The 24,596-nt window shown below is 34.9% G+C and overlaps 1 protein-coding gene and 1 non-coding gene across 15 annotated transcripts in view; both read right to left on the reverse strand.

Moving 5' to 3' along the window:
- Positions 1–24,596, reverse strand: part of SSBP2 (single stranded DNA binding protein 2) — a 202,579-nt gene that overhangs the window by 48,844 nt on the left and 129,139 nt on the right. For 8 of the 14 annotated variants that reach the window (XM_036411338.2, XM_036411335.1, XM_036411333.1 and 5 more), the window contains 2 exons: positions 17,953–18,042; positions 1,817–1,876 (listed from right to left, as the gene is read on the reverse strand). The exons of 1 other annotated variant lie outside the window; for it this stretch is intronic. In XM_036411338.2, coding sequence (XP_036267231.1) covers positions 1,817–1,876; positions 17,953–18,042 — 150 coding nt within the window. The remainder of the gene's footprint in view (positions 1–1,816; positions 1,877–17,952; positions 18,043–24,596) is intronic. 5 more of the 14 variants (XM_036411336.1, XM_036411332.2, XM_036411329.2 and 2 more) reach the window with 2 other exon arrangements.
- LOC118704070 lies at positions 13,976–14,082 on the reverse strand. Its single transcript, XR_004983283.1, has one exon. It is a non-coding gene; the product is annotated as a U6 spliceosomal RNA (small nuclear RNA).

Raw genomic sequence — 24,596 nt, forward strand, 5'->3', positions numbered from 1 at the left:
GGACAAAAAAGGAGCCACTCACAGAAGAGTACAGTTGTTTTAAAATATCCTTAGGTAAAGACTTTGAAATTCTTGAGGAAAAAGAGCTTGTATCATAACTCTTTATTACCTTTAACTCTTTAATTGCCTCTTTTATAAATCCAAATGCATTATAAACTTGTTCTTTAAAAAATTCTCACAACTCCACATGCTCACAAACAACCCACTCCTCTTCCTAAAGTGTTTCATGCTGTCAGTCTCTATAGATATGGAGCCTAGCACAGTGTCCTATAAATAGCCGACATTTCAACAAGGTCAAATGGATCCAACTTTAATGATTCTGTCAGATTTTCATCATTGATATGGAATACATGGAAGTCAGAAATTCTAAAAATGTACTACTACAAGACATACACATCTCTTTCAGATTTTCAGGAACCTTCTGAGATGTATGTAACATACAAAGTGATGGACGGAAAGTCTGAAACACCATGAAGACGTCAATAAAAGATGCAACTTCTTCTCTTTTGAAAAGAAATGTAAAAGATTCAGGCACCTATATCCACAGACCTGGCAATATATACAGGTTCACCCTCAAAAAACCAAATTCTCTATGTTCGAACACTTGGCATCTGTGCACGTCTCTTTCTTATTTCATGCATGTTCCCACAGCCCCACGTTCTGAATGTAAATCCAGTCTGAAGGAGAAAACTCCTCCAGCTGCTAATGTGAGGACTTCCAGCACTGCTTTCTGCTTAATGCTGTCCCTGGGGAGTGAGAGGGGGTGCTGGCACTCCTGACTATGCACCAGAAGCAGAGAGCCAGCAAACTAGGACACTTCAAGGACTCTGAATAATTTCAGTAAGAGTTGAGAGAGAAGCAGACTCTGTTTCCATAAAATGTATTAGGAAGCACAACTTTCTTATTTTGTTGGTCAAGAAGGAAAATAAAGCACAAGAATGAAAAAGCGAACTTGTTGTGATAACGTGCTTACTTTAAATCTGGGGAAATGCTGAGGTACACAAATAACAGCATTAGAGAAAGTGACAAAACAATTATCTTGACATAACTATTCCATACAGTTAAACATTTAATTTATTTTTGTGTTATCTGTATCCTAAAGTTAAACTATATATTTCTTGCAAGTAAAAATTACACTTTGTTTCAGCAAATAAATATTTATGATGCTGATTAAAAAAACAAACAAAAAAACTATCCAAGAACAAAAGTTTATAAAATCTCAGAGCTCCTTTTTGGTAAAAAGTTGGAAGATCCATTGTTAATTATTTATGAATAGATCTAACCCTTCTAGAAGCAGCTACATATATGCCTGGTATGTCAATATAACTGGGCAAAATTGATATAAATGTTATAGCCATGATACTGAAAACATATTTGAAAAGTAAACCAAAATTGCTCATAGAAAAGTTTATTGCCATTCTTTAAATGAGAGTATAACAGACATTTATGAAAATTATAAATATTTAAAAATTAGGTTCAAAGTGCATGGTAGACTCCAAAAGTCAGCAAACTTTGCAGGTCTCTCTCATGATCACTTCATCTTCCTTCAAAGCCACAGACAATACATAAATGAATTAAGTGTGGCTGTGTTCCAATGAAACTTTATTTACAAAACAGTCATCCAACCTATAGATCATAGTTGGCCAACCCATGATGTAGATTATATATTATTAATAGTAGCATTAAATGGGATAAAGGATAATTTAATATTTTCATAGGTAAAAAGATTTGTGACATTTTTCATATCTTTATTGATTTTTAAACAAACAAACAAACAAACAAACAAACAAAAGCTTAAGTAGCACATAAATCTTACCTGGTTAGGTATCCTCAATGGGGGCCTTGGACCTCCAGGGTACCGAGGTGACATAAAAGGCTATTAAAATAAAACAAACAAATAAACAAAACCAACCAAACAAACACATAAAAAACCAGCCCAGTGTAAAATACGGACCTGAAAATAAACTGCTTTAAAATATTTAGAATTATACAAAGCATAAATCAATTTAGTTTCATATGTGATTGCTTTTAGGAGAATAAATGCTTTGAAAAAAGATTACTATATTTTATTTTTATATAGCCTATCTGGAAAATTTTCTGAGAAAACTGTAAAAAACACCAAAATGAGTAAAATATAGTAAAAAAAAAATTTTTAAATGTGAATTATTAATAAGGTAATGATATCTAACTGGCAAAAAGAATTAAGAAATTTAGACAATAGAAGCTCAAGGACTTCAGGAAGTAGCTTACTGACTACATCATTATACAAATTGGGTTCTAAGTATATGCTTTTGACTGAACTATCCAGTTGTGCTATCAATTTTCTTTAATGATTTTAAAGTTGCCAACTTTCTTCACCTTTTCTTTTGTAATTTTGTTTAAAATGGTAGATATTTCTTTTCTAAGAGTCACTGTGGTAAAAAGATCTTTCGCTTTACTTCACTGTTGTGATTCAAATTGATTATAAATGTTTAAAGTTAAAATTTTTAAATATATTTGGAGATTAGCAGATTATGAAGTGTATACTTTAACAAAAATTGGTTTCATATTAAAATCCTATTCTATTTATGTTGTTAGATGAATCAGAAGCTGCTATGTTGACTCTGTTAGTCCAAGAACTGTCTAAAAAACATCCTAAAAGTGTCACTTTAGTGATTAGTCAATGTTGAGTGGAAGGAAAGTATTTTTGATCAGTCAGATTTGGGCATCAAAATTTTTGCAGTTATTCCGAAAATTGTTAAAAATTCAATGTTTATTATATTTTGTGTAAAATAATTTTGTCTACTTATATCACAATACTTAAATATAAGATTATTCCTTATATGGAATATAAGCAAATTATCAACTATAAAGTGTTGAATATTATAAAGTAAAATATTAAGAATGAACTAATAAAATAAGTCAATTTAACAAAGGCTTGGGCAAGCCAGATTTATAGTACTTTATATAATTAAATTCCACACTTATAATGTATTTTCTAGAAACATTTTTAGAAATTAAGTCTGTAGTTCATGGTTATATATATTTCCCAGGGCTATTTTAAAAGAAGCATGTGAAAAATAAAATCCTAAGATATTTAGGCTATAAAGCATTTTTTAATATTAAATTAGTGCTGTTGTGACATAAGCTCTTAATATTCAGATTGATCCTTACATGAAGTTATCTGTTAACCACCTACGTCCTCAACTGCTTACTTGCTGAGTAATGACACAGCAACAGAACCCAAAAGAGTTTGTATACTAGCAACTGAGAATATTCTATACTGATATTTGTACTTCATTATTCACAAATTAATCTATTTTCAAATATAATATAAGATAGTAAAACAAATTTAAATCATTTATGGTAAAATATTAATCTAAGAGATTTCCTGTAACAATATAAAGTCCATCTACTGACAGATGTGAATACTCTCTACCTTAATAATCTCAGAAGAGTAGGTTCTTCAAAAAAAGTCCTTGGCTATGAAATGTGCTTACTCTTTATATTTGGTACAAAATTTTCTTTTTTAATAGTTTGGGCATCAAATACTTGCATAAAGGGGTCATGAGGGGAATCAACATTTTAACTAGGAAAGTCTTCCCCTTGAAAAAAGTTATTTCTGTGTGTGCAAAACACATTTGACTAGAAGTCAAAGCTCTGGATTCTAGCTTTTGCACTCCCACTAATAACAGAGAGGCCTGAGCCAATAACCTTTCAGCACTTTAGTTTTTTCAACCTTAAAATGAGCAAGTTGGACTGATCTCTAAAGTCCCTTAGAGAAACCAACAAAATAAAACCCATGATTCTGTGTTGATTATTCCCAGCATTACCTTTAAGTATAAATATTAATATATTGTAATATCTATAAGTATTTCAAGTGTGTGGGAGTAGGGAGAGGGGGAGGGGTGAGATCATAAGCTATGCTCCTAAGACACAAACCACCTTTATTGAGGAGCTGGGAAAACTTATTTTCATGGTTTTCAGAGAAAAGGAAAACGCAGTTGAAAAAACAAAACAAAACTCCAACAAACAATTATGCTCTTTGTTCAGAGCAAAGGTCAATAGGGATAATTTAAAAAGCTACTTATTGATTAAAAGGTGTGCTTGAGATTAGTTCATTCAACAAATATTTATTAAATACCTACAAAGGCACTGTTCTAGTGGTTGGACATATCAGTGAATAAAGCAGATAAAGATCACTGTCCTCTGCTTAAAATTTTTCAAGGTTCACAGTCTTGTAATTAATAGGAGAAATAATTTTCTGGGAAAATTGTTTTCTACTATCAGTCCACTAATCTGGAACAAATAAAATGTTCTCTTCACCAAATGGCAAGTATTGATGAAAACTCGAAGAAAATAATATTTCAATCTGGTGCCTTCCCTCAAAAGTCATATTACATCATCCCTAATTTATAGACCTATTAAAAAGTTTCCCAAATAAGACAAAATTCATGGAGTAAGATTCTTTATATGAGAGAGTAGTATAGTTAGCACTGTGACATATGGAAACTACATTTACAGGCACAAATCCTTGTTCCTACATTTTTACGTTGTCTTCCCAGAATGAATGGGATAACTCAAAGTAAATAAAAATATATACAAAGTCAGAAAAATCAATAAATATTTGATGACAAAAATGAAAGGGATGAAGACAAACAGAAATACAAATCAAGTGTCCATCTCATTTATTCAAAATAGTCTTTTAAAGAAAACACAACATTTATAATCATAACTTATTTCAGCATAAATGTCATTCAATTTTAAAAGATTATTAGTTTCAATTATATTAAGAATTATAAATGGACTTTTACACTTCTGTTTTCCTTATTTTATTTTTTTAATATATTTTTTTGATTTTTTACAGAGAGGAAGGGAGAGGGAGAGAGAGTTAGAAACATCAGTCAGATGCATCCTGCATACCCTCTACTGGGGATGTGCCCACAACCAAGGTACATGCCCTTGACCAGAATCGAACCTGGGACCCTTGAGTCTGCAGGCTGCCGCTCTATCCACTGAGCCAAACCAGTTAGGGCCACTACTGCTTTTCTTAAATTCTATTTTCTAAAGAGACATTTTCCTTTCTTCAGTGCCCTTTCTGCTAGTGGGAAGTAGTAGTCTCCCTCTTACATGGTCTTCCATAAGCAACTTAGTGTTTTATCTCAATCCCTAGATCAGAAGAAACCAGTCTTTCTCTTTCTCTACACTAGTTGGAGATAGTTTTCTCAGTCAATTCTTTCCTTCTATGAAGATCCCAGACCTCCCTCCAAGGAATGGTTTCATAAATAATTTACCAGTACTGAAACTACAGGTGGTAAGGACCATTTTTAGACCCTAACTCCTTACAAGATCAAAGTAGACATCTTACATTGCTCAAATGTTGTTAACATTTTCTAACATTAATAGCTTTTAAAAAACCCAATAAATATGATTTATCCACAGCAGAATAGTCTCTCTTTCTTGAGAATACTCTGTACTCTCCTTTCTCTGCCAAGTAAATTTCTACTAATCCTCCAAGGGCCAGTTTAAATGTCACTGCCTCTTTAAAGTACCTTCCTAGGCTCCTTTCTCTCTACTTCCTTAGCACTCTGTTCACACCATTGTCATAGAGTACACTGCAAGGAGACACGTGCCTTGATATATAGAAAACCCACTTCAGAGGAAAGAGCACAAAACTGTATCAGGCAGTCATTATCTTAATGTGAGGTGGCAAAATGTAATCCTATCTAATAAATAAGGAACATACTAATTGACCTTCATGCTGTCGCAAAGATGGCAGAGCCCACAGCCAATAAGAAGGGAATATGCTAATTAACTGCCCCTCCCTCAAATATGGAGCACCCACAACCACAAGATGGTGATGCCCAGGCCCTTCAGCCCCCCAACCACCCAAGGCCGCCCGAGGCTGAGGCAACCAGGGCCAGCTAAGGCTTTAGTTGCTGGTAGTTGCAGCAGCAGAGATGTGAGGGGAGCGTCACCTTCCCCTTATCACAGGGTCGCCTCCCACCCTTGAAGGCTCCCGGACTGTGAGAGGGGGCAGGCCAGGCTGAAGGAACCCCTCTCATGCATCGGGCCTCTAGATTATCCATAAAATAAAATTGATATTTCCTAGATCCTTAAAATTGATGTAGCAATGTATAAATCACCTTAAATCTTATTTAAATATTTCAACGTGACTTTAGAAACCCTTTAACTCTTAGGGTTTAAGAACAAATGGATAAAGAAAAATTTTAGTCATTAAAAAATAAAAGTTTTTTTTAAAGTACCATTCATTTAACCACTTTCTATATACTATGTTTTATTTTATGAGCATAATTTAGAACATATCAATGATGAAGAGAAGAATAACACTAACTTCTTTAGAGGGAACAAATGTAGCGTTTACAATAGTTTATGCTTCTGAAAATTTGGAAGTCTGAGGTATATTCTAAAATATATAATTATGCACAATTTATGTAATTCAAAGTAACTTTGAACTTTTTTGAGGACAAAAATTATTCATGTGCAATTTGCTTCTAATTTTGAAAAGAATAATGAATAACATTTTTCTAAATGACTAAAAGAAATACTATACAATTACCAAGTTTAAAAAAAATATGAACTTCAAAACAAATAAAAATCCCTTGAAGTTTAACAAGTTCTTAATTGTACAATTATAGTAAAATTGGAATTTTATTATTTTATTTGAGTATGCCTTTTGACGACATTTGTAGAGTAGAAAGTTTTACTCTGTAGAGTTTAAAAGCTTATTTCATGTACAACAGACCAAATTTCTTAACCAGCACTTCAGTTTTCTTACTGTGACATTCTGCTACAGCAATACATTTATAGAATAAAGGCAGGTACACATACTTCATTCTTACAACCAACTGACCACAAACAAACTGTCTGACTTCGCACTTCTTCCTAGGCCTCCCAGCAACTGTGCAACCATTCCCTTAATGTAGAATTCTTTACCGTGGCTGCCCCTCAACCACGAAAAGCTGAAGAGGCAATGGTATTTCAGGTAAGCGAGTTAATTTGCATATAAAGCACTCATTAGCATGTGATCTGGATTTACTGGAGGAAAAGAAATGTGACAATTGAAATAAATACACTCACTACGCTTTATCTCTCTTTTCTTGAACATTTTGGGGGGAGCTTTGATAATATATGTAGTCTTTAGTCTGTGTTTTGAAAGTCCAATGCCGACAGAGAGTAGTAGAAACTGGGAGGGGAATGGTGGTAAATGAATGTGGTATTATTAGAGGAGTATCACCATTATAATCAAACTGTTCATTATAATGTGATAACTTCTAATGGGCAGTTAGGGGGAATATCAAAGGTTCTCAGGAAGGAAGCAGCACATTCTGGGAGAGCATACACAGAGTAGCATTCAGTAAATATTTGGTTGGTTCCACAGCTGGCTCACTGACCCAGTGAATGAGCAACATTGATGGAAGACTGTAAAAACCAGCAAAAGATGAAATAAAGCTTGGTTCTTGTGTATAAAATCTCACCTGACCAGTTTATTGTCTCATTAAAAACAGCTACTATCTATTGATATTATAAACGGTAAGCCACAGTATTGGCATAGTATACCTGGAAATGCTTATAAAATATGTAGAGAGGGAGAAATTCTGCTTGCTTAAGTAGGGTACGTTATATCTTTTAGAAGACCTGATAAAAGTAGGCAATGAATGAGTGTTGGAGAGACCAAGAAGATACTGAGTTATAATTACAACATACATTGCAACAACATATAAGAGAACTTACAATTTATTGTAGATGTGTAATAAGGCCTTTTATTCTGTTCTACTGCTTTCAGGTTTATCTTACTATTTCTGGGGTGTCAGAGTTTAAAATGATAATTCTTAGGCAGTTTTATAGAGCACTAATATTTAGTCATAACTCTTTGGCAAAAAAGAACGTCAGCTTAATTTATGTATGATTTGGCAAAGGAAGTATGGTACCTTCATGATCTTTTTCTGAAGCATAGGCCAGTCATGAAAACTGATAAGAACTCCATATAACAGCTTATCTCACAGTTTGTCTCATAAAGTGCTGTGTTTTCACACGAGACAGTCTTTGTCGACTAAACTCTCAAAAAGCTGTAATTCTTAAGTCTCAGAAACATGTTTTAGCTGAAAGGGAGCAAAGTTTGCCACTCCAAAATATGCCTCTTTGAGGTATTGATCCTTTTGAGTTGGTTATTTTTAAGAAACTGAGACTCAGGAAGAACCTTTGATCTTCCCCCTAAATGCCTAAAAGAAACTTAGAGGATCTGCTACAGGAGGGAGCTCTCATGGGTACAATGGGACACAGAGGTAAGTTTAATATGAAGTAGTTATGAGATAGGGAGGAATCTAGCAAGGTCCCTTTGATCAAAGTCCTTTTTGTCCCATTGTTAAAGATGGCCCAAACATTTATTTTTCATCTCCATGGGAACTGTGGATTGCCTTCCTCCCTTGTGGAGCCTCAAGCCATGACCCACTCCCCCGCCTCCTTCGCCTTAGCTCAATATGACATGTAAGACCCAACTGCCTGGCTTCCTCAGGTCTTGTATTGTTATGGAACCCTTTATTACATATGTAGTAAATTGGGTTATTCTCATTTGTTAATCTGTCTCATGTCAATTTGATTAGACCAGCCAAAAGAACAGGGAAAATTTTCCCTTTCCTCCCAGCTTATATATTTTCTTTCCATTAAAAAAAAAGGCTCAGATTTGAGTAAGAACATTAAACATTCTGCTGTCTTCATATCAAATTATCTTTAGCACATAACCATCTTGAGTCCAAAAATCTGTTTCCAAAATGGTTATTTGCCAAAAATTAATGAGCTTTTAGGCAGAAACACAAAGTACAAAGTGATATAGAGCCTGAGAAATATGGGTTATCTTCAGTAATTCCATTAATTACATAAAGATCAAATATCTAGCTTATTTGGTCCTGGGCAGTCATGGCTTTAGACACATTTAATCTTTCTTCTAGTATTTCTGATGTACTGTTTTAAGCAGACAGAAGGGAATAAGACACACTCTGTGACAAAAATTATTCTAATATCTTTCAAGGGAAAAAACTCCCCAACATAATTTTAGAAAATGATAAATATAACAGGTTTTGATAATTTTCCTATAGTCCTGGAAAGTTAATACAAATAATTCACTGTAAGATTTACCCAAAAACATAAACTTAAAAAAACTAAATATTACTTTTTATTCAGTCTGTGTCCATTTTTTTTTTTTTTAGTTAATGCTCAGTTCTTTTTGCTATGCATGATTTTCTATATAGATTTCTATTTTCTACTTTGCTATTCTATATTTCCCTTAGGAGACAATCTTTTTTTCCTTAAGTGTGTTGTTTCTTAAAGTCATGTGCTACTGAGAATATTATTTTGAAAAATCATTACAGAATGTTGTGACTTAACATTTCATTTCAGACATCTTATACATAGTAAGAACATTCACATATTTTTATATTTGTAATTCCATGAGATACTTTGTGAAATTTCTTCATGAGTTTTTTTTTGTAGAAAAGTAATGAAGTCTAAATTATGCAGCAAATGAATTTTGTCAAAGTTACTTTACAATTTATGTATTTTAATTGGTCTGATTTCTTTTCTATTTTTCATGAAATCTCCATCAGACATTACTGACACCCCAGTGAATAAGACACCCTTGATTAACACATTTTAATTCCAACTAGTATTAAACTAATTTAGCTCACAAAATGACATACTTGTGCTGGCATATTCTGCTGATAAGCATAAGTATGTAGTTTATGTCTCATACATCTTAGATATTCTATCTTCATCAACACAATTAAAGCAACTCATAAAGTCACTGCAAAATATTAACAGATCCAGTTTCCTAGATGTTATTTTGGTAATTCAGCACTGAGTTATAATTTTGATATGGATTTAGTCTAAGCATCAAAATTGCTAATTTACATTATGGGCCTTTTCAAAAACATTCTATTTCTGAAGCCTTCATTACTATATATTAGATATAGGTGTGTGACAATGGTCTGTGGTTTGTGAATGGGGACTATGCTGGCTGCTGGTCTAGTAAACTATGTAAGTTTGACAATATTCTAAAAAAACTTTAATATTTTGTTTTAGATTAATTTATTCTCACAGACAGTTTTCCCTCCAAAGGAGAAACACATAAACAAAAAAGAAGGATTTCTGAGAGAAAACTATTTAATTCCATCGTGATGGGGAAATCTCAGTAAAGATGCTAAGCCCGACTCTCCCTCCTCGGCTCTCTGTCCGTCAAGTCACTGCTGCTAGGACTTCAGTTGTTTGAAACTGTAATCTGTTAAAAATCTCACTTAGGTGCTCAAACAGAGCAGTTTTAATTTATTTCAATAGTTGAGGCCAGAAAAAACTATTACCACAACTGCAGGAAAGCATTATCAAAGCCAGTAGCTGTTATGCTGCTTTTTTCTTTATACTAGAGAGAGACCTATTCTATTTTTAATATTTAGAATCTCTGCCCTTTAAAGTTTCAAAATTAACTTTGTAAGAAAATTAAACTTAATTTCTATTTCTTGAACTTTGATAAGTAAGTAAGCTTTCCCACCTCCATTCTCTAACTCCTGGTGCATTTAGTTCTGAGAAATGCCGTTTTAAATGTTGGGATTTTAAAACTATATATGCATTGATGATGTTAGTTCAATAAGTCAGTTCTGCTTGGGATTTTCAGTATCTTATTTATTCAAACTAAGAAAAGATATTAGAACTAATCTTTCAGTTTGTTATCTAAGATCAAAGATAGTATCTATAACTTCTGGGAGAGGAAAAGGGAGCGGTTCCCGAGGTTAGAGTATTTCCCAAGACTGATTTCTGAAACAGCCGTGGTCAGGAAGGAAAGAGGAAAGAAAAACAAACCATTGGAGTGAAGACAATATGAAGATTAATAACAACAGAAGGGAACTGAGAAAGCATGTAGACTATTTAACTGTGTGTGTACACATAATCCAGTAAACAGGTGCCACTGATAATAAAATAGCTGCATTTTCAGTCTGTTTTGGAATAGCAGAGCAGGTGGGTATACTTGGTTATGAAGGTATCATCAAAATGCAGGGCTTATTTCCAGAAATAGGCAAATAAATAGACGGCCAGAAGCATTTAACCAGGGCTTGCAAAAACATTTCTTTCTGTTTTTCCTTTTTGGTTCCAAGTGTAATCTAACATAACCATTTAATCTAAAATAACCATTTTTCTCATTTTTTATTCATTTGAACTTTTTTCTTTTAACATATTAAGACCATTACCCTAAGCTAAGCTTTGTTTTCATCTTCATTGTGATTTATATTGAGCTTTTTCTAATCAATAATACCATTGAGGAGAAAGGGGGGCATTTCTCTCTAATTTTTGTTCTTATTGCGTTATTTCTATGTCAAAGTGTTAGGTTAGCTTGCTACAATGCAGTCTTGCTAAAAATAAAACCTTTGGAAAACATACCCTGCAGAGTAGAGACATCTGCAAACTACCACTAGATGGCAAGGCAGCTTTACCATCGCTCACATCATGCCTGTGAAGAAAACATGCCTTACAAACCTGCCGCTACATGTTTCCTGCCTCATCAGAGTTGCAATCAATTCCGATTTTAAAACATGGATGACCACCTTAGTATGAAACTAAATTATTTGGTGCCCATTATCTTTAACAAGTATTTATAATCTTATTCTTGTCAAAGCCTTAAATTTACAACCCAACATCAACTGACCATTAGTTTGCAACAGTTTCAGTTACAAGAAAACTAAAGATCCAGGGACTAGAATACACTAAATTATCAAGATGAAAATCAAAATAAAACAACATATGGTGACAATGAACAAAAGACTATACAAAGATCAAAATTAGATATTTATAAGTATATCCCATATTAGGTCTATGCTCAAAGATATCTACATCAGTATTTATTAAAATATTATATTGTGGTTTTATATATTCTATATATTTATTTAGTAGAATGATAAAAACAACATATAGGCCCAGCAAATGTGGCTCCATGGCTGAGCATTGACCCATGGACCAAGAGGTTACTGATTGGATTTCTGGTCAGGGCATATGCCCAAGTTTCGAGCTAGATTTCAGTAGGGGGCATGCAGGAGGCAACCAATGCATGTTTCTAGTTGTTTTTTCTATCTCCCTTCCTCTCTCTAAAATCAATAAAAACATATTTAAAATTTTTTTAAAAAAGATATAGTTTTCTTCTTAAAAGTTTTCTTATGATAAAAAGAAGAAAGGAAGGGAAAAAGTATTTTCATCCCCTTCCTCCAATTTTTTTTTTTTTTTTGGTTGAAATAAGAAATGTTCTTTTTTATTTTTTAATGTGGCACAAGTTATAGAAAATTCACCAGAGAAGTTTTCTTGTTACTCAAATCTATAAAATTATAGTACTTCATAAGGTAAAAAAAGTTAATACTCTTAATTTTTTACAGCATAAAAGAATGAGAACTTTTTTTTCTTTTATGCATTTTACTAAACTATTTTGTTTTTTTTATATATATATATTTTTTCTTTTAAATATATTTTATTGATTTTACACAGAGTGGAATTGAGAGGGACAGAGAGTTAGAAACGTCGATGAGAGAGAAACATCGACCAGCTGCCTCTTGCACACCCCCAACTGGGGATGTGCCCGCAACCAAGGTACATGCCCTTGACCGGAATCGAACCCGAGACTTTTCAGTCTGCGGGCCGACGCTCTATCCACTGAGCCAAACCGGTCCCGGCCTATTTTGATTATTATACATAACTGAGAAGAAAATCTAATTGGTTAAAGGAACACTGCTGCCTAGGCAATAAAATTATAGGAATCAAACTCTGCCTCTCTTTTAGTAAGAATGTTATGAGAATGAATAATAGCAGATTGATGCTTTTAATACATAATTCGGATTTGCTAGTATACAGTGAAACTTCTGAATAAGATTCTAGCGCAGGGACAAGAGAGGCAGATTACAAACCAGTTCTGAGTGCACTGAGTCCACTACGCATATGTTCATGGCACCACCATACTGTATTTTCTCCCACTAACATTGACAAATGAACACACAGGCCAACAAACATTTAGGTTTGAAGCCTAGTAGAAATTTAAGAAAATCTTTTAAGAAAATCTCCTTCCCTCTGACTCCCGTAGCAAGACTTTCCAATTTAAGAAAGCTGCTCTAAAATCCTTCACCAGTTCCATGGTAGAACACTTCCTTTGAGAATTTATAGGGTTTTGTATATAAATTATTCCTTTGATGAAAGACTCAAAGTAAATAAATATATGTGACTTACTTTAAATGGCTTTATTTTACTAAATTGATATCTCCTTTGTATGTCAAACTATTCCCATTGATTTTTACTTAGTTGGTTTCCTATTCAACAACAGAAGCTCTCCCATTTCAATAAAAACATCAAAGTGCAAGTATGAACAATGTTAATATCTGTCACAAATAGAAAGACACTAATCTTCCAGGATAAACTTGTTCAATGTATGAGGTATTAATCATAATTATTCATTTTAGAGTTTAATTGCTATTATTCAAATAGAGTTGTTACATAATCACAAATTTAGTTTGTGATAATTCCACTTGGTAATATATTTAAGTTAGAAATAGAAAAAAAGGGGCCTGCAGAGACTGGTTTGGCTCAATGGATAGAGCGTCGGCTTGGGGACTGAAGGGTCCCAGGTTCGATTCCGGTCAAGGGCATGTACGTTGGTTGCAGGCATATCCCCAGTAGGGGGTGTGCAAGAGGCAGCTGATCGATGACTCTCTCTCATCGATGTTTCTAACTCTCTATCTCTCTCCCTTCCTCTCTGTACAAAATCAATAAAATTATATATTTAAAAAAAGAAAAGAAAAAAAGGGCCTGTTTTGCAATGTGGATAAAAGAAGTATGTTTATTTATTTAGGAGAAATATTTTAATGTACTTCTTATGATATGTTCACATAGTAAGTTAAGCTCCAAATAGCTAAATTCAGAGTTTTATATACTATATAGTTACAAATTCTTCTTTCTTTTAAACATGGAACACTTCACAAATTTGCGGGTCATCCTTGCGCAGGGGCCATGCTAATCTTCTCTGTATCATTCCAATTTTAATATGTGTGCTGCCCAAGTGAGCATCAAATTCTTTCTTTATTTCATTAAAATTCTAATAGGTTCAATCCTTCCCTGCTCTAGTCCCATTCCAGCTGCTCCCAAATAAGCTTTACACTTCTTCACTAAGGATGGGGATTTGAAACTATTCTCATACTCTAGGTAACTACCAGAGTTTAATATTTTTTTGTAACTGGACTAGAAACTGGTGTTAGAACTTGAATTATAATTGTTTGTTGCTATAATATTTCTACTCAGAGAGGGCAGCTAGTATTCCCTAACAAAGGGGATGGCCAGAATCATGCTGAAGTAGGGCCCAATCACAGCAGGAAACCAATGCTGATATTTAGGAAATACTTGAGTAGTCTGATCCCATATGTACCAAAAGATACATCTTATTTAAAAAAAACAAAAACGTTGATAGTTTGAATTATTCAATATTTCAGAAAGACATTCCTAGGGAAACTGGACATATTTTACCCTGTTGAACAGGAAAAGAGTATTCAGGATTAGCTAGAATGGTCTCCTTGAATAGAGAGATGACATGTATCAAACTCAAACATATCTAATACTTTTTCTAAGTCCCACCTTTCCTAAGTCAGATAAAGAAATCAAAATTTTCCAGAGGCCCAAAGTTGGAAACTCAGATCCATTATTTAAAAAAAAAATTTTTTTTTAATTTATTTCAGAGAAGAAGAGGGAGAGAGAGATATAAACATCAATGACAATAGAGACTTCACGTCCCCTACTGAGGATCAAGCCTGCAACCCCAGGCCTGTGCCCCACCTGGGAATCAAACTCTGACCTCCTGGTTTATAGGTCTTCATTCAACCACTGAGCCACGCTGGCTGAGCCTCAGATTCATTCTTGATTCCTCCAGCTCTTTTCTACTCCTAATTTGGTTAACCAATAGAGACCTAGCAAACACCACTAGGAATTGCTGCTTCCTTTCCAATTAGTTTTCAATAGTTTCAGTTAAGAAAACCAAAGGTCTAGCAACTAGACTACGTAAATACAACTGTTCTTAAAGATGTCCACAAGCTGTCTTCTTTGGGCTACTGTAACAGCCAACCACCTGATCCCCCTGCATCCCGCGCTGTATTGGGCTCTGTTGCCTTTGTTCATCTTTTGAGTGTTAGAGTTTTTGGAGTTCCGTTGTTTCCCCTCTCACTGTCCATTCTGTACTTTCCCCTTGGACTGTTAATGAAGGCACTGTGGATTCAAGCACCCTTAAGATGATGATAATCCTGCAATTTTTATCTCTAGCCTAGATCATTATCTCAGGCTTCAAACCTGTAAATTCTCTAGCCTAAGAGATCTCTCTTGGAGGTCCCACAGAAACCTCACCTGTTCACATCAATCCTACTCCTCATTTGTGGTCTCAGACAATGAAACTTCCATCTGCCCAGGTGAGAGCTAGAAACCAGCTACTACTCTTGAATTCTCTCACTCATGATCTCACATTTATTTGTTACTCAGATCTGTTCGTCTTTCTCCACACTCACTGACACTATCAATCCAGGCCATCATTAAATTTCACCTGGATCACTGTACCAGACTCCTCAACAGTCTCCCTACCCGTAGGCTTGTCCCACTGCAAACCTGGCTACACACGGCAACTGGAGTGATTTTTCTAAAAATGCAAGCTCTCTCTCTTGCTTAAAATCCTTCAATAGCTTACTGCCGCCCTTAAGATCAAGGTACTAATGCTTAACTAATCTATAAGGCTCCTCAAGGTTCCTCTGGAGACTCATCACTAGCCACTGTCCCTTTAGCTAATTAAGCTCTGCTTTTACATTTGGTCTCTCTGCTTTCCACTCTGGATCTTTGAAATTGTTTTTCCTCTTCCTAGAATATTCTTTCTCTCTCTCCCTGTCTCCTTTGCCAAACTCATCTTTAGATGCCAATTTGGATTTCATTTATTTCCCTGAAATGCCCCTCCCAAGATTGGGTTTGGTGGCCTTCTGATTTGCTCTGAGAGAACACCCTGTTCATTTTATATGGCTCTCTCTCGCGCGCTCTCTTCCCGTCTCTCTCTCTCTCTCTCTCTCTCTCTCTCTCTCTCTCTCTCTCTCTCTCTCTCTCTCTCTCTCTCTCATTAACCATACCATGAGTTTTTGTTTTTGTTTTTAGGGCAAGGGCTTTGATTATAATGGTATCGTAGGTGCCTAACAAACCTGACTGCACTCTATAGTTTGAATTCAGGTCCTTCTAAAAGATGTCTGACAGCTCTCCCAGGCCTACTGAATAAAAACTCCCATTTTAATGTGGCACACAGGGCCCCTCTCGATGTGCTAGAAGTTATGTCCAGGAACTTCTGCTTATGCTCCTTCTACTTTCTGTGTCTATTACTCCGAACACCTCTGCACAGGGTTATTCTGATGCCTCCACACTTTTGCTTATACTATTCCCACTTAAGACTTTTCCCCAACCCCTCTTAGCTGCAATTCAGGCACTTAATGGCTCTCTTCTAGGTCATCATGGAACTGTACGTTTCCCCTGCTACAGCACTTATCTTGCTGTATTACAGTTATTTCTCTTTAATGCCTCGCTGGCTAGACAATGAACTTCAGGAAGATACATGTTATGTATACACATTTTTAGATGCCTGCCACAGTGCCTGGCTTCTAATAGGACTCAACTACTTGTCACATTGAAGTAATTAAAGCACATTTAACTTCTCTTATTAAGATTAAGGCAGAAGACAGGTAAGGGGAGAATAGTTCATTCTACAAAGTATAAAAAATGAAAATGCATAGTTTTATATACTTTGTTTAACCCTAGGAAGAATTTTGCTTCCTTCCTAATCTACCCCTTTATGTATACTTGGCAAGAGAATAAGAGCATGAGGGGAGAAAAAATGAGCTGGAAATGTATATGAGTAATGATCAACTAAAACTTTAAAGGAAAATTTAATGACAAAAGCCCAGAAAGCCGTGATTTGAATCCCAGCCCCATTACTTTCTGATCTTGTACAAACCGCTATATCTACCAACCCTTGGCTTCTCCATCTGTGCAATAGCAATGATAATAATACATATTTCACATCTAGGATTATTGTAAGGATTAATAGTTTATATATGTAAAATATTTAGAACAAAGCATGGCAAACATTAAGCAGTTATTGTGTTAGATATTGTTATTATAGCATATTACATTTAATTCCTATAATGACTTCAACTCTAGTTTTTAACTCCTAAATTCTTCCTAATTTTCTTTAAGGGTGGTATTAACCAGGTAATAAAATAAATGAATTTCAAAATCTTTGTTGGTTTGGGTTTGAAAACTGTCAAATTTAAAATGTGGATGCCATAAAATTAAAAAGGGATGTATTTTAATTCTTAAATCACCATCATCATTGCTAAAATAAGAGTTCTTATTAAAATTTTATAATACTAACATGTGATGTAATGATATTAATAAAAATTCCAGCTTAAAAGCCACAAAGATGATTTTTAAATATTTTGATATAGCCTATAATCTTGATAAGTAAATAGGTTATGATTTAGCTATATTTTTTTTAAAGTACAGCCAAATCTTGATTACCTTTAGTCTCTGGAGACATGGATAACTTAGATATTTAAAAACCATTTCAGAACTTCATCTTTAGCCTCTTCTCCTACCAAACCTTTACCACGGTTCACTTAAAGGGCTAATTTACATTTCAATCCCTTTTTTCTCTTCTTGAACAATGAAATAGCAAAATAAATAAATGAATAAAGTTTTGACAATAATATAGGAAGGAAGGGCTAATGTCTTTGAATAATCAAGAGTTGGCTGCACAGCATTATGTTTATCTTAAGAATAAAAATAGTCTCATTCTCCTTCATATCTTTAAATAAAGTCAAAGAGGAGTTCCTATGCCTTAACATTCCTAGGCAGAGTTTCTCTGAGTACCTGAAAGAACCCTGGTGGTACAGGACCTACTGGCATGCCATCTCCTGGGGGAATGTTTCCTAGCACTGGACTGGGAGCTGCTGCAGCACTCTGCAAAGAATAAAGGAGAAACAAACCTATATCATTACAGAGAAGGCACACAACCAAAGACTGATGATCACAGATTATAGGAGGGGAAGTTTTTCTCCCCGGGAACAAATATTGGTAATTTCCCCCTCTACAGAGGTAAATGAAGATACAACAGTTAGTTTAGTATATGACTAACTTATTTGGTTTAAACAGGCCTCTAAATTTTCTGAAGTCACAGAACTGTAATAAGATGTTATATTTGAATGACATATAAAAAAATAGTTTAACAAAATGATAAAGGTTTAAACAAATGCTTTAAGGCATAGGCATCTAAAATGGCAGCATCAGTAACAATAGGTAAATATGTAGGCAGTAAGTTTGAAAATGGTAGTTGTAGAAGTTGGAAAACAGAACTATTTTTTTAGATTATGCTTTTCTGTATGTCATAAATAAATTAAGTTTCTGCCTATAGTTGGCAACACATTATTTATTCTCTCTCTGATAGACTACAATCAGTAGCTAAGACATATTTGATAGTAAAAATAACATGGTGAGTGTAAAAGAATAATTAGGAGACTTAATAAGAGAAAGGAATTAGATTTGGAGATAATAGTCTCATGTAAACAGATTATTAAGAAAACAGGTTGAAAAATTAAGTCTACTTCACTTGCAAATTATTTCGTAGAATCCTAGGGCTTCATGAGATAGGAGTACAAAAACCTTTGGTTTTAGAGTTTGTAATCAAATCAAGGTTTTAGATTTAATTTTTACACAGAGCAGTAATATATACAACTGTTCTACAACCATGGATTTCATCTCTCTACCTGGGTAGACATATTACAAACACAGAACAGTCAAGAAGAAACCAGAAATACGCTAAAGACAGATTAGTATAAATCCAACTGTTCTGCTATGAAAAGAACTCAAAACAAACACTGGATTTAGTGGATCTGCGGCACTACCCTCACCTATTCCTTCATGTACTAATATCCCAAAAGAAGATGTAATATCTCAGAATGTTTGCAGCATATATCTCCCAGTATGTAAACTGATAAAATAATAATGTTTATTCTATAGCACTGACAGTTATTAATAGTGAAGGCCAATGGTTTGATTATTTCCTGAGGAAATCTAGGTGTAAATGTGGCTATCTAAAATGTTGCTTACATCTGATAAACATCTGATAAAGTATATAACTAAACATCTGATAAAACAAATAACTAAACATCTGATAAAGCATGTAACTGTAAAAGAAATAATATTTCTTAAACATTAAGATGAAACATTAATATATTATTCTATTTTAAGCAAAAGCATGCAATTTAATGTAGGGTACATTAATTGAATACCTACCATTTGCTAGATATTGTTCTATATCATTTCATATGTCAACACTCATAGTTTTTAAAAACTGAAAGGCAAATTTCTTTTTTTCATTTTAACTAAACTTGCATAAAGACTAAATATAGAATATTAGAGTAAGAGGAAAATTTACCACCTAACATGTATCCTCTTTTAGTGTAAATGTATGTGATTAAGGCGGATCTGGGAAGAAAGCTTTGATCTGCATCCTTTGACAGTCAAGGGAAGCTGTTCTTAGTATCAAAAGCTAGACACTGGATGTCATTATTGTTCTAATTAACTGCAGAAGAGAAACTTGTGTTTGCAATACAAAAGACGTAAAAAGATACAAATGTGTAAACCACACTCACCTATCTATATATCTAAAGGCCTAAGCAACGGTCTGACCATTCAACCATTCGAGCAGTAGCTATGATGCATACTGACCACCAAGGGGCAGATGCTCAACACACAGGCATGGAAACATGGAACAGACTGATGAATCTCAGAGGGAAGTGGTCGGGGGGAGGTGGGAATAGAGGGCAGGAAGAGATTAACCAAAGATCTTAAATGCATAATAAAGGCCCAGTGCACAGATTCATGCACTGGTGGGGTCCCTCGGCATGGCCTATGGGGATTTGGGGCTGAACCTGGCAGTCCGACATCCCCTGAGGGGTGCTGGATTGTGAGAGGGCACAGGCCAGGCCTAAGGATCCCACTGGTGCACGAATCCTTGCCTCTAGTACATGCATAGAAATGAATATTAAATGTTGATCAGCTTTATAATACCAAAACAGGATTCAGTGAATTATTGCAACTTCCTAGTATAATTTGAAGATAAGATTTCTTCCTTAATTCTAGTTGCCTAAAAAGTATATAAAAGAAGATTTTGCCTACCCAAAGGTATAAAAATGTTTGTTTGCAACTAAATTAAAATTCAAGAAGTAAAGATGCTGGGCCATCATTGGCTCCTTTACTTTTCTGGGGGACTATATAGTTAAAAGATACCTAAAATGCTAATATAGTCTTCCGAGTTCTTTATTAGACATGTTCCTTATGTTTTTTTCCAGGTATTCTTTAAAAGTGAGACATAATTGTCAGATGATGATTTTAGCAATCTAAATCCTTAACTTTAAATTTAATTTCATGATTTCAAAATTATTTCACAAAGTCAATCAAAATATATTGTCAAGGACTCTTTTAAGCTGTGCAATATAACAGTTAACATCATTGTCCTTTATTTGCTTTAAAAAATTAAATATACATATTTTTATTTATATTTTAAAAAATATATTTTATTGATTTTTACAGAGAGGAGGGGAGAGGGATAGAGAGTTAGAAACATCTATGAGAGAGAATCATCAATCAGCTGCCTCTTGCACACCCCCTACTGGGGATGTGCCCGCAACCAACGTACATGCCCCTGACCGGAATGGAACCCAGGACCTTTCAGTCCGCAGACCAACGCTCTACCACTGAGCCAAACCGGTTTCAGCGAAATATACATATTTTTACTGTTGACAGTATTACAGATGTTTCCCATTTCCCCCCACCTTTGTCCCACTCTGACCAGCCCCTCCTCTCCCTCGGGCTTTCATCACACTATTGTCTGTGTCCATGGGGCTATGTATATAAGTATATAGGTTCTTTGTTTTATCTCTTCACTGTTCACCCTCCTCCCCCAACCCAGAGATATGTCCATCTCTTCCATGACTCCATGCCTCTGAAACATATAAAGTGGCTAAGAATTGGTGATCTAACTATTACAGATGATGTTTGCCATGCAGAAGAAAAAAAAGAGTGCTGTGATTAGCTGGTAATTTCTACAAAACACTTTTTCATATGAAAGCCAAGAAGCATGGGAAATTACAGAAAACAGAAGGGAAGCAGCTACTGATGGCTAAAAAATGTTTTAAGTACAAGAGAAATGCAAAAAGACCCTGATAAACGCAGTGATGATTTCATTCCTAAGAATACTTCAGGAGGCAGCCTTTGATTCGGTTGTTAGTTTTCAGGACAGCAGCCATATTTCCTGGTTCCCTGAATTCTATATTTAGCTTTAATCAGAAATAATAGATTATAAGAAAATGGTCTGACATGAGGGATTTGTTTTGAGACCATTACATTCTAAATGATATCTTCATAACTGTACATGCACTCCAAATATTAGGTGTCAACCTATTTGATGACACAAAATTTTGAACTTGGTGTAAATAATCCCCAAAGTGATGATTATAAATTATTAAGAAAACTCATATTAATAGCACATAAAAGTTTCTGTTTAAAAATGAAATGAAATGGGGATATTTATGATACCATTATCAACATTCATATATTGTATTTACTAGGTATACCAGTTAATAACGTGAATTTTCTCAATAGATGGAGTTATGATACATATATGTTGATATATATGTGATTGGATATGTATGCTATTTTGTATTGACAACAAGCTTCAAAACTTCATATGTCAAACTTTCTGAAGGTGCTAACATAATAGATATTTTTAAACTTAAAAATGTCAAATTTTGTGCCAAAAAAAGAGCATTTGCAGGAAGTTTTGATTCATTATTTTGAAGAAAAGTATCGCTGAATACTTTGGGAAGCTTATTGTGAACATGCTCTATCTCAAGATACTTGTGAACGCTGGTTTAAACGCTTTAAAACTGATGATTTCGATGTGAAAGACAAAGAACATCGAGGTCAAACGAAAAAGTTTGAAGCCCAACAATTACAAGCATTATTGGAAGAAGATGCATGTCAAATTCAAAAACACCTTGCAGAAAGATTAAACGTTGCTCAGCAAACACTTTTCGATCATTTACAAGTAATGGGAAAGATTTTAAAGGAAGGAAAATGGGTGCCACATCATGAACGAAGGACAAATGGAAACAGAAAAGTCATCAGTAAAATGTTGCTTCAATAGCATGAAAGAAAGTCTTTTTTTTCATCGCATTGTGACTGGCGGTGAGAAGTGCATTTATTTTGAGAATCCCAAATGCACAAAATCATGGGATGATCCAGATCAACCATCAACATGGACTGCAAGGCCAAATAGCTTTAGAAGGAAGACGATGCTCTGCGTTTGGTGGGATCAGGAAGGTGTGGTGTATTAGGAGCGTCTAAAACCAGGTGAAACCATTAATACTGATTGCTACCGACAATCATTTGAACTACGCTTTGATCGTGAGACGACCAGAATGTTCCAGAAGACACAGCAAAATAATTTTGCTTCATGATGACGCACCATTACACACTTCAAAACCAGTTAAAGACACATTAAAAGATCTTGCCTGGGAAGTATTAACCCACCAGCTGTATTCACCAGACCTTGCTCCTTCAGATTACCACTTGTTCTGATTGATGGCACACGCACTTTCTGAGCAGCACTTCAAAACATACAAAGAAGTGGAAAATTGGGTCTCTGGGTCTTTGGGTTTGTCTCAAAATAAGAAAAGTTCTGTTGGGACGGTATCCACAAATTACCTGAAAGATGGGGGAAATGTGTAGCTAGCGATGGACATTATTTTGAATAAAGCACTTCTGACGTTTCTCTTGAAATTATCGTGTTTTCTTTGATTACAAAATCCACATTATCAACCGATACACCTAGTATAAGTTCAGCCCTCAAGAAGCATTTATTGGGTTCATATGAACTTCTGATGTTGTGTAAATTGTTATTAGAGCAATAAGCCTGCTCTTACAAGAGAAACTGGATGAGTCACCTTCTGAGGAAAAAAGAAAAATTCTCCTCTGTGGTAAGCAGCACAGCCACCCAAAGATATCCATGCAAACCCCAGGGCCTGGGACTGTGGCAGCCTCTAGAAGAGAGAGCAGCCCCAGGCTGACTCCTAAAACCCCAAGGAACTGAATTCTACTAACAAACTTCAGGAACTTGAAAGTGGATTCTTTCCAGAGCCTCCTGATAGGAACTTGTGTCCCCCTTCAGTAGTGCAGAGTGGGGAAGCATAGTGAGAACGGCATATGCAGCTCTTTTCTTCAGTTAAAATGGCCTGCCAGACCTCTAACTCTGCCTTTCTCTTACTCATAAAGGAATCGCTCCTTAACTATTAACAGAAGGTTCTATCAATCCCATCTAGACTCTAGCCAAGTTCATTTCTAGGATAGAGAAAATATAAAAACAAATGAAACCATAGTTTGAAGATTACCACCATGTAAATTTTGCTAACGGTGCCTGTTCTGACCCTGAGCACTGATTCAAAGTTACAAGAATGCAGCCTCAATCCTTGTGCCAAAAGAGGGTTCATTTCTTTTTTCCATTTGCTGGGCTGCCTGCCTCAGTTCCCACCTAATGAGCATCTCGATGTCTCAGAGACCAAAGCTAGACATTCTATTAAGTTCTTTCCTCATATTACTTCTGAGGGGATATGTTCTGTTACTGGACTTCCATTTCTATAGCTGAATCCTCAATACCTGATGTTGGGTTCCCTAGTTGCCAATAGTTCCCCTGCTTAGATCTCCGCTTACCATTTCTTACCATGCTGCCCCTGGAGCATAGTATTTGGTACCTGCCGAGCATTCCCATTCCTCATTCTATAACATCCCAATGATGACCATCTGCACACACCCTCTGCCGGTTGCCTGCTACCAGACTCCAAAATCTCCAAGGCTGATCTACTAACCTGTCTTCACTCCTCAACTGTCTACTGTAGGACCTCTCTCAACTGTTTACTCTGTCATCCTAAAATGGCCTTGTCTTAGAATCCAAGGCCCATGTGTACTGCCTGCACAACCTCAGAGCCTCTATTTTAGGAAGGTCTTTTTTTAAATCTTTGTCACGGAACAGATTAAAGTCATGGAGGTACAGCCTGTATCAATACCATGAATCATTGCAATTTTTGTGTGTTTTTTTCCAGGATGAAGTTAATCATTAGGTACTCATCTTTAAAAAAGTCATATCCCTTATGAGACAGTTAAATATTTATACAAGACATATTTCCTCTGAAATATCTTTTTTCTTTTGAAATTTACTTTTTGTAGGAAGAAATTTAAAGTCAATAATTGTGTTTTTTCCTTAAACAGCATTATGAGCATGAATCTAAAACAATATGTATCTAATATAACAAATTTCCAAAAGCTCTTAAATTTTATCTAAAATAAATTGTTAAATATGCTTTGTAGGTATTCTAATAAGTTTATAAAGGAAATTTCAAATTATTTCATCATATCACAATATTTTAGGATTATTCCCATACTAAAATTAATTTTTAAAG

This window comes from Pipistrellus kuhlii, unplaced genomic scaffold (assembly GCF_014108245.1).
Source record: "Pipistrellus kuhlii isolate mPipKuh1 unplaced genomic scaffold, mPipKuh1.p scaffold_m20_p_4, whole genome shotgun sequence".
NCBI classification, from domain to species: domain Eukaryota; kingdom Metazoa; phylum Chordata; class Mammalia; order Chiroptera; family Vespertilionidae; genus Pipistrellus; species Pipistrellus kuhlii.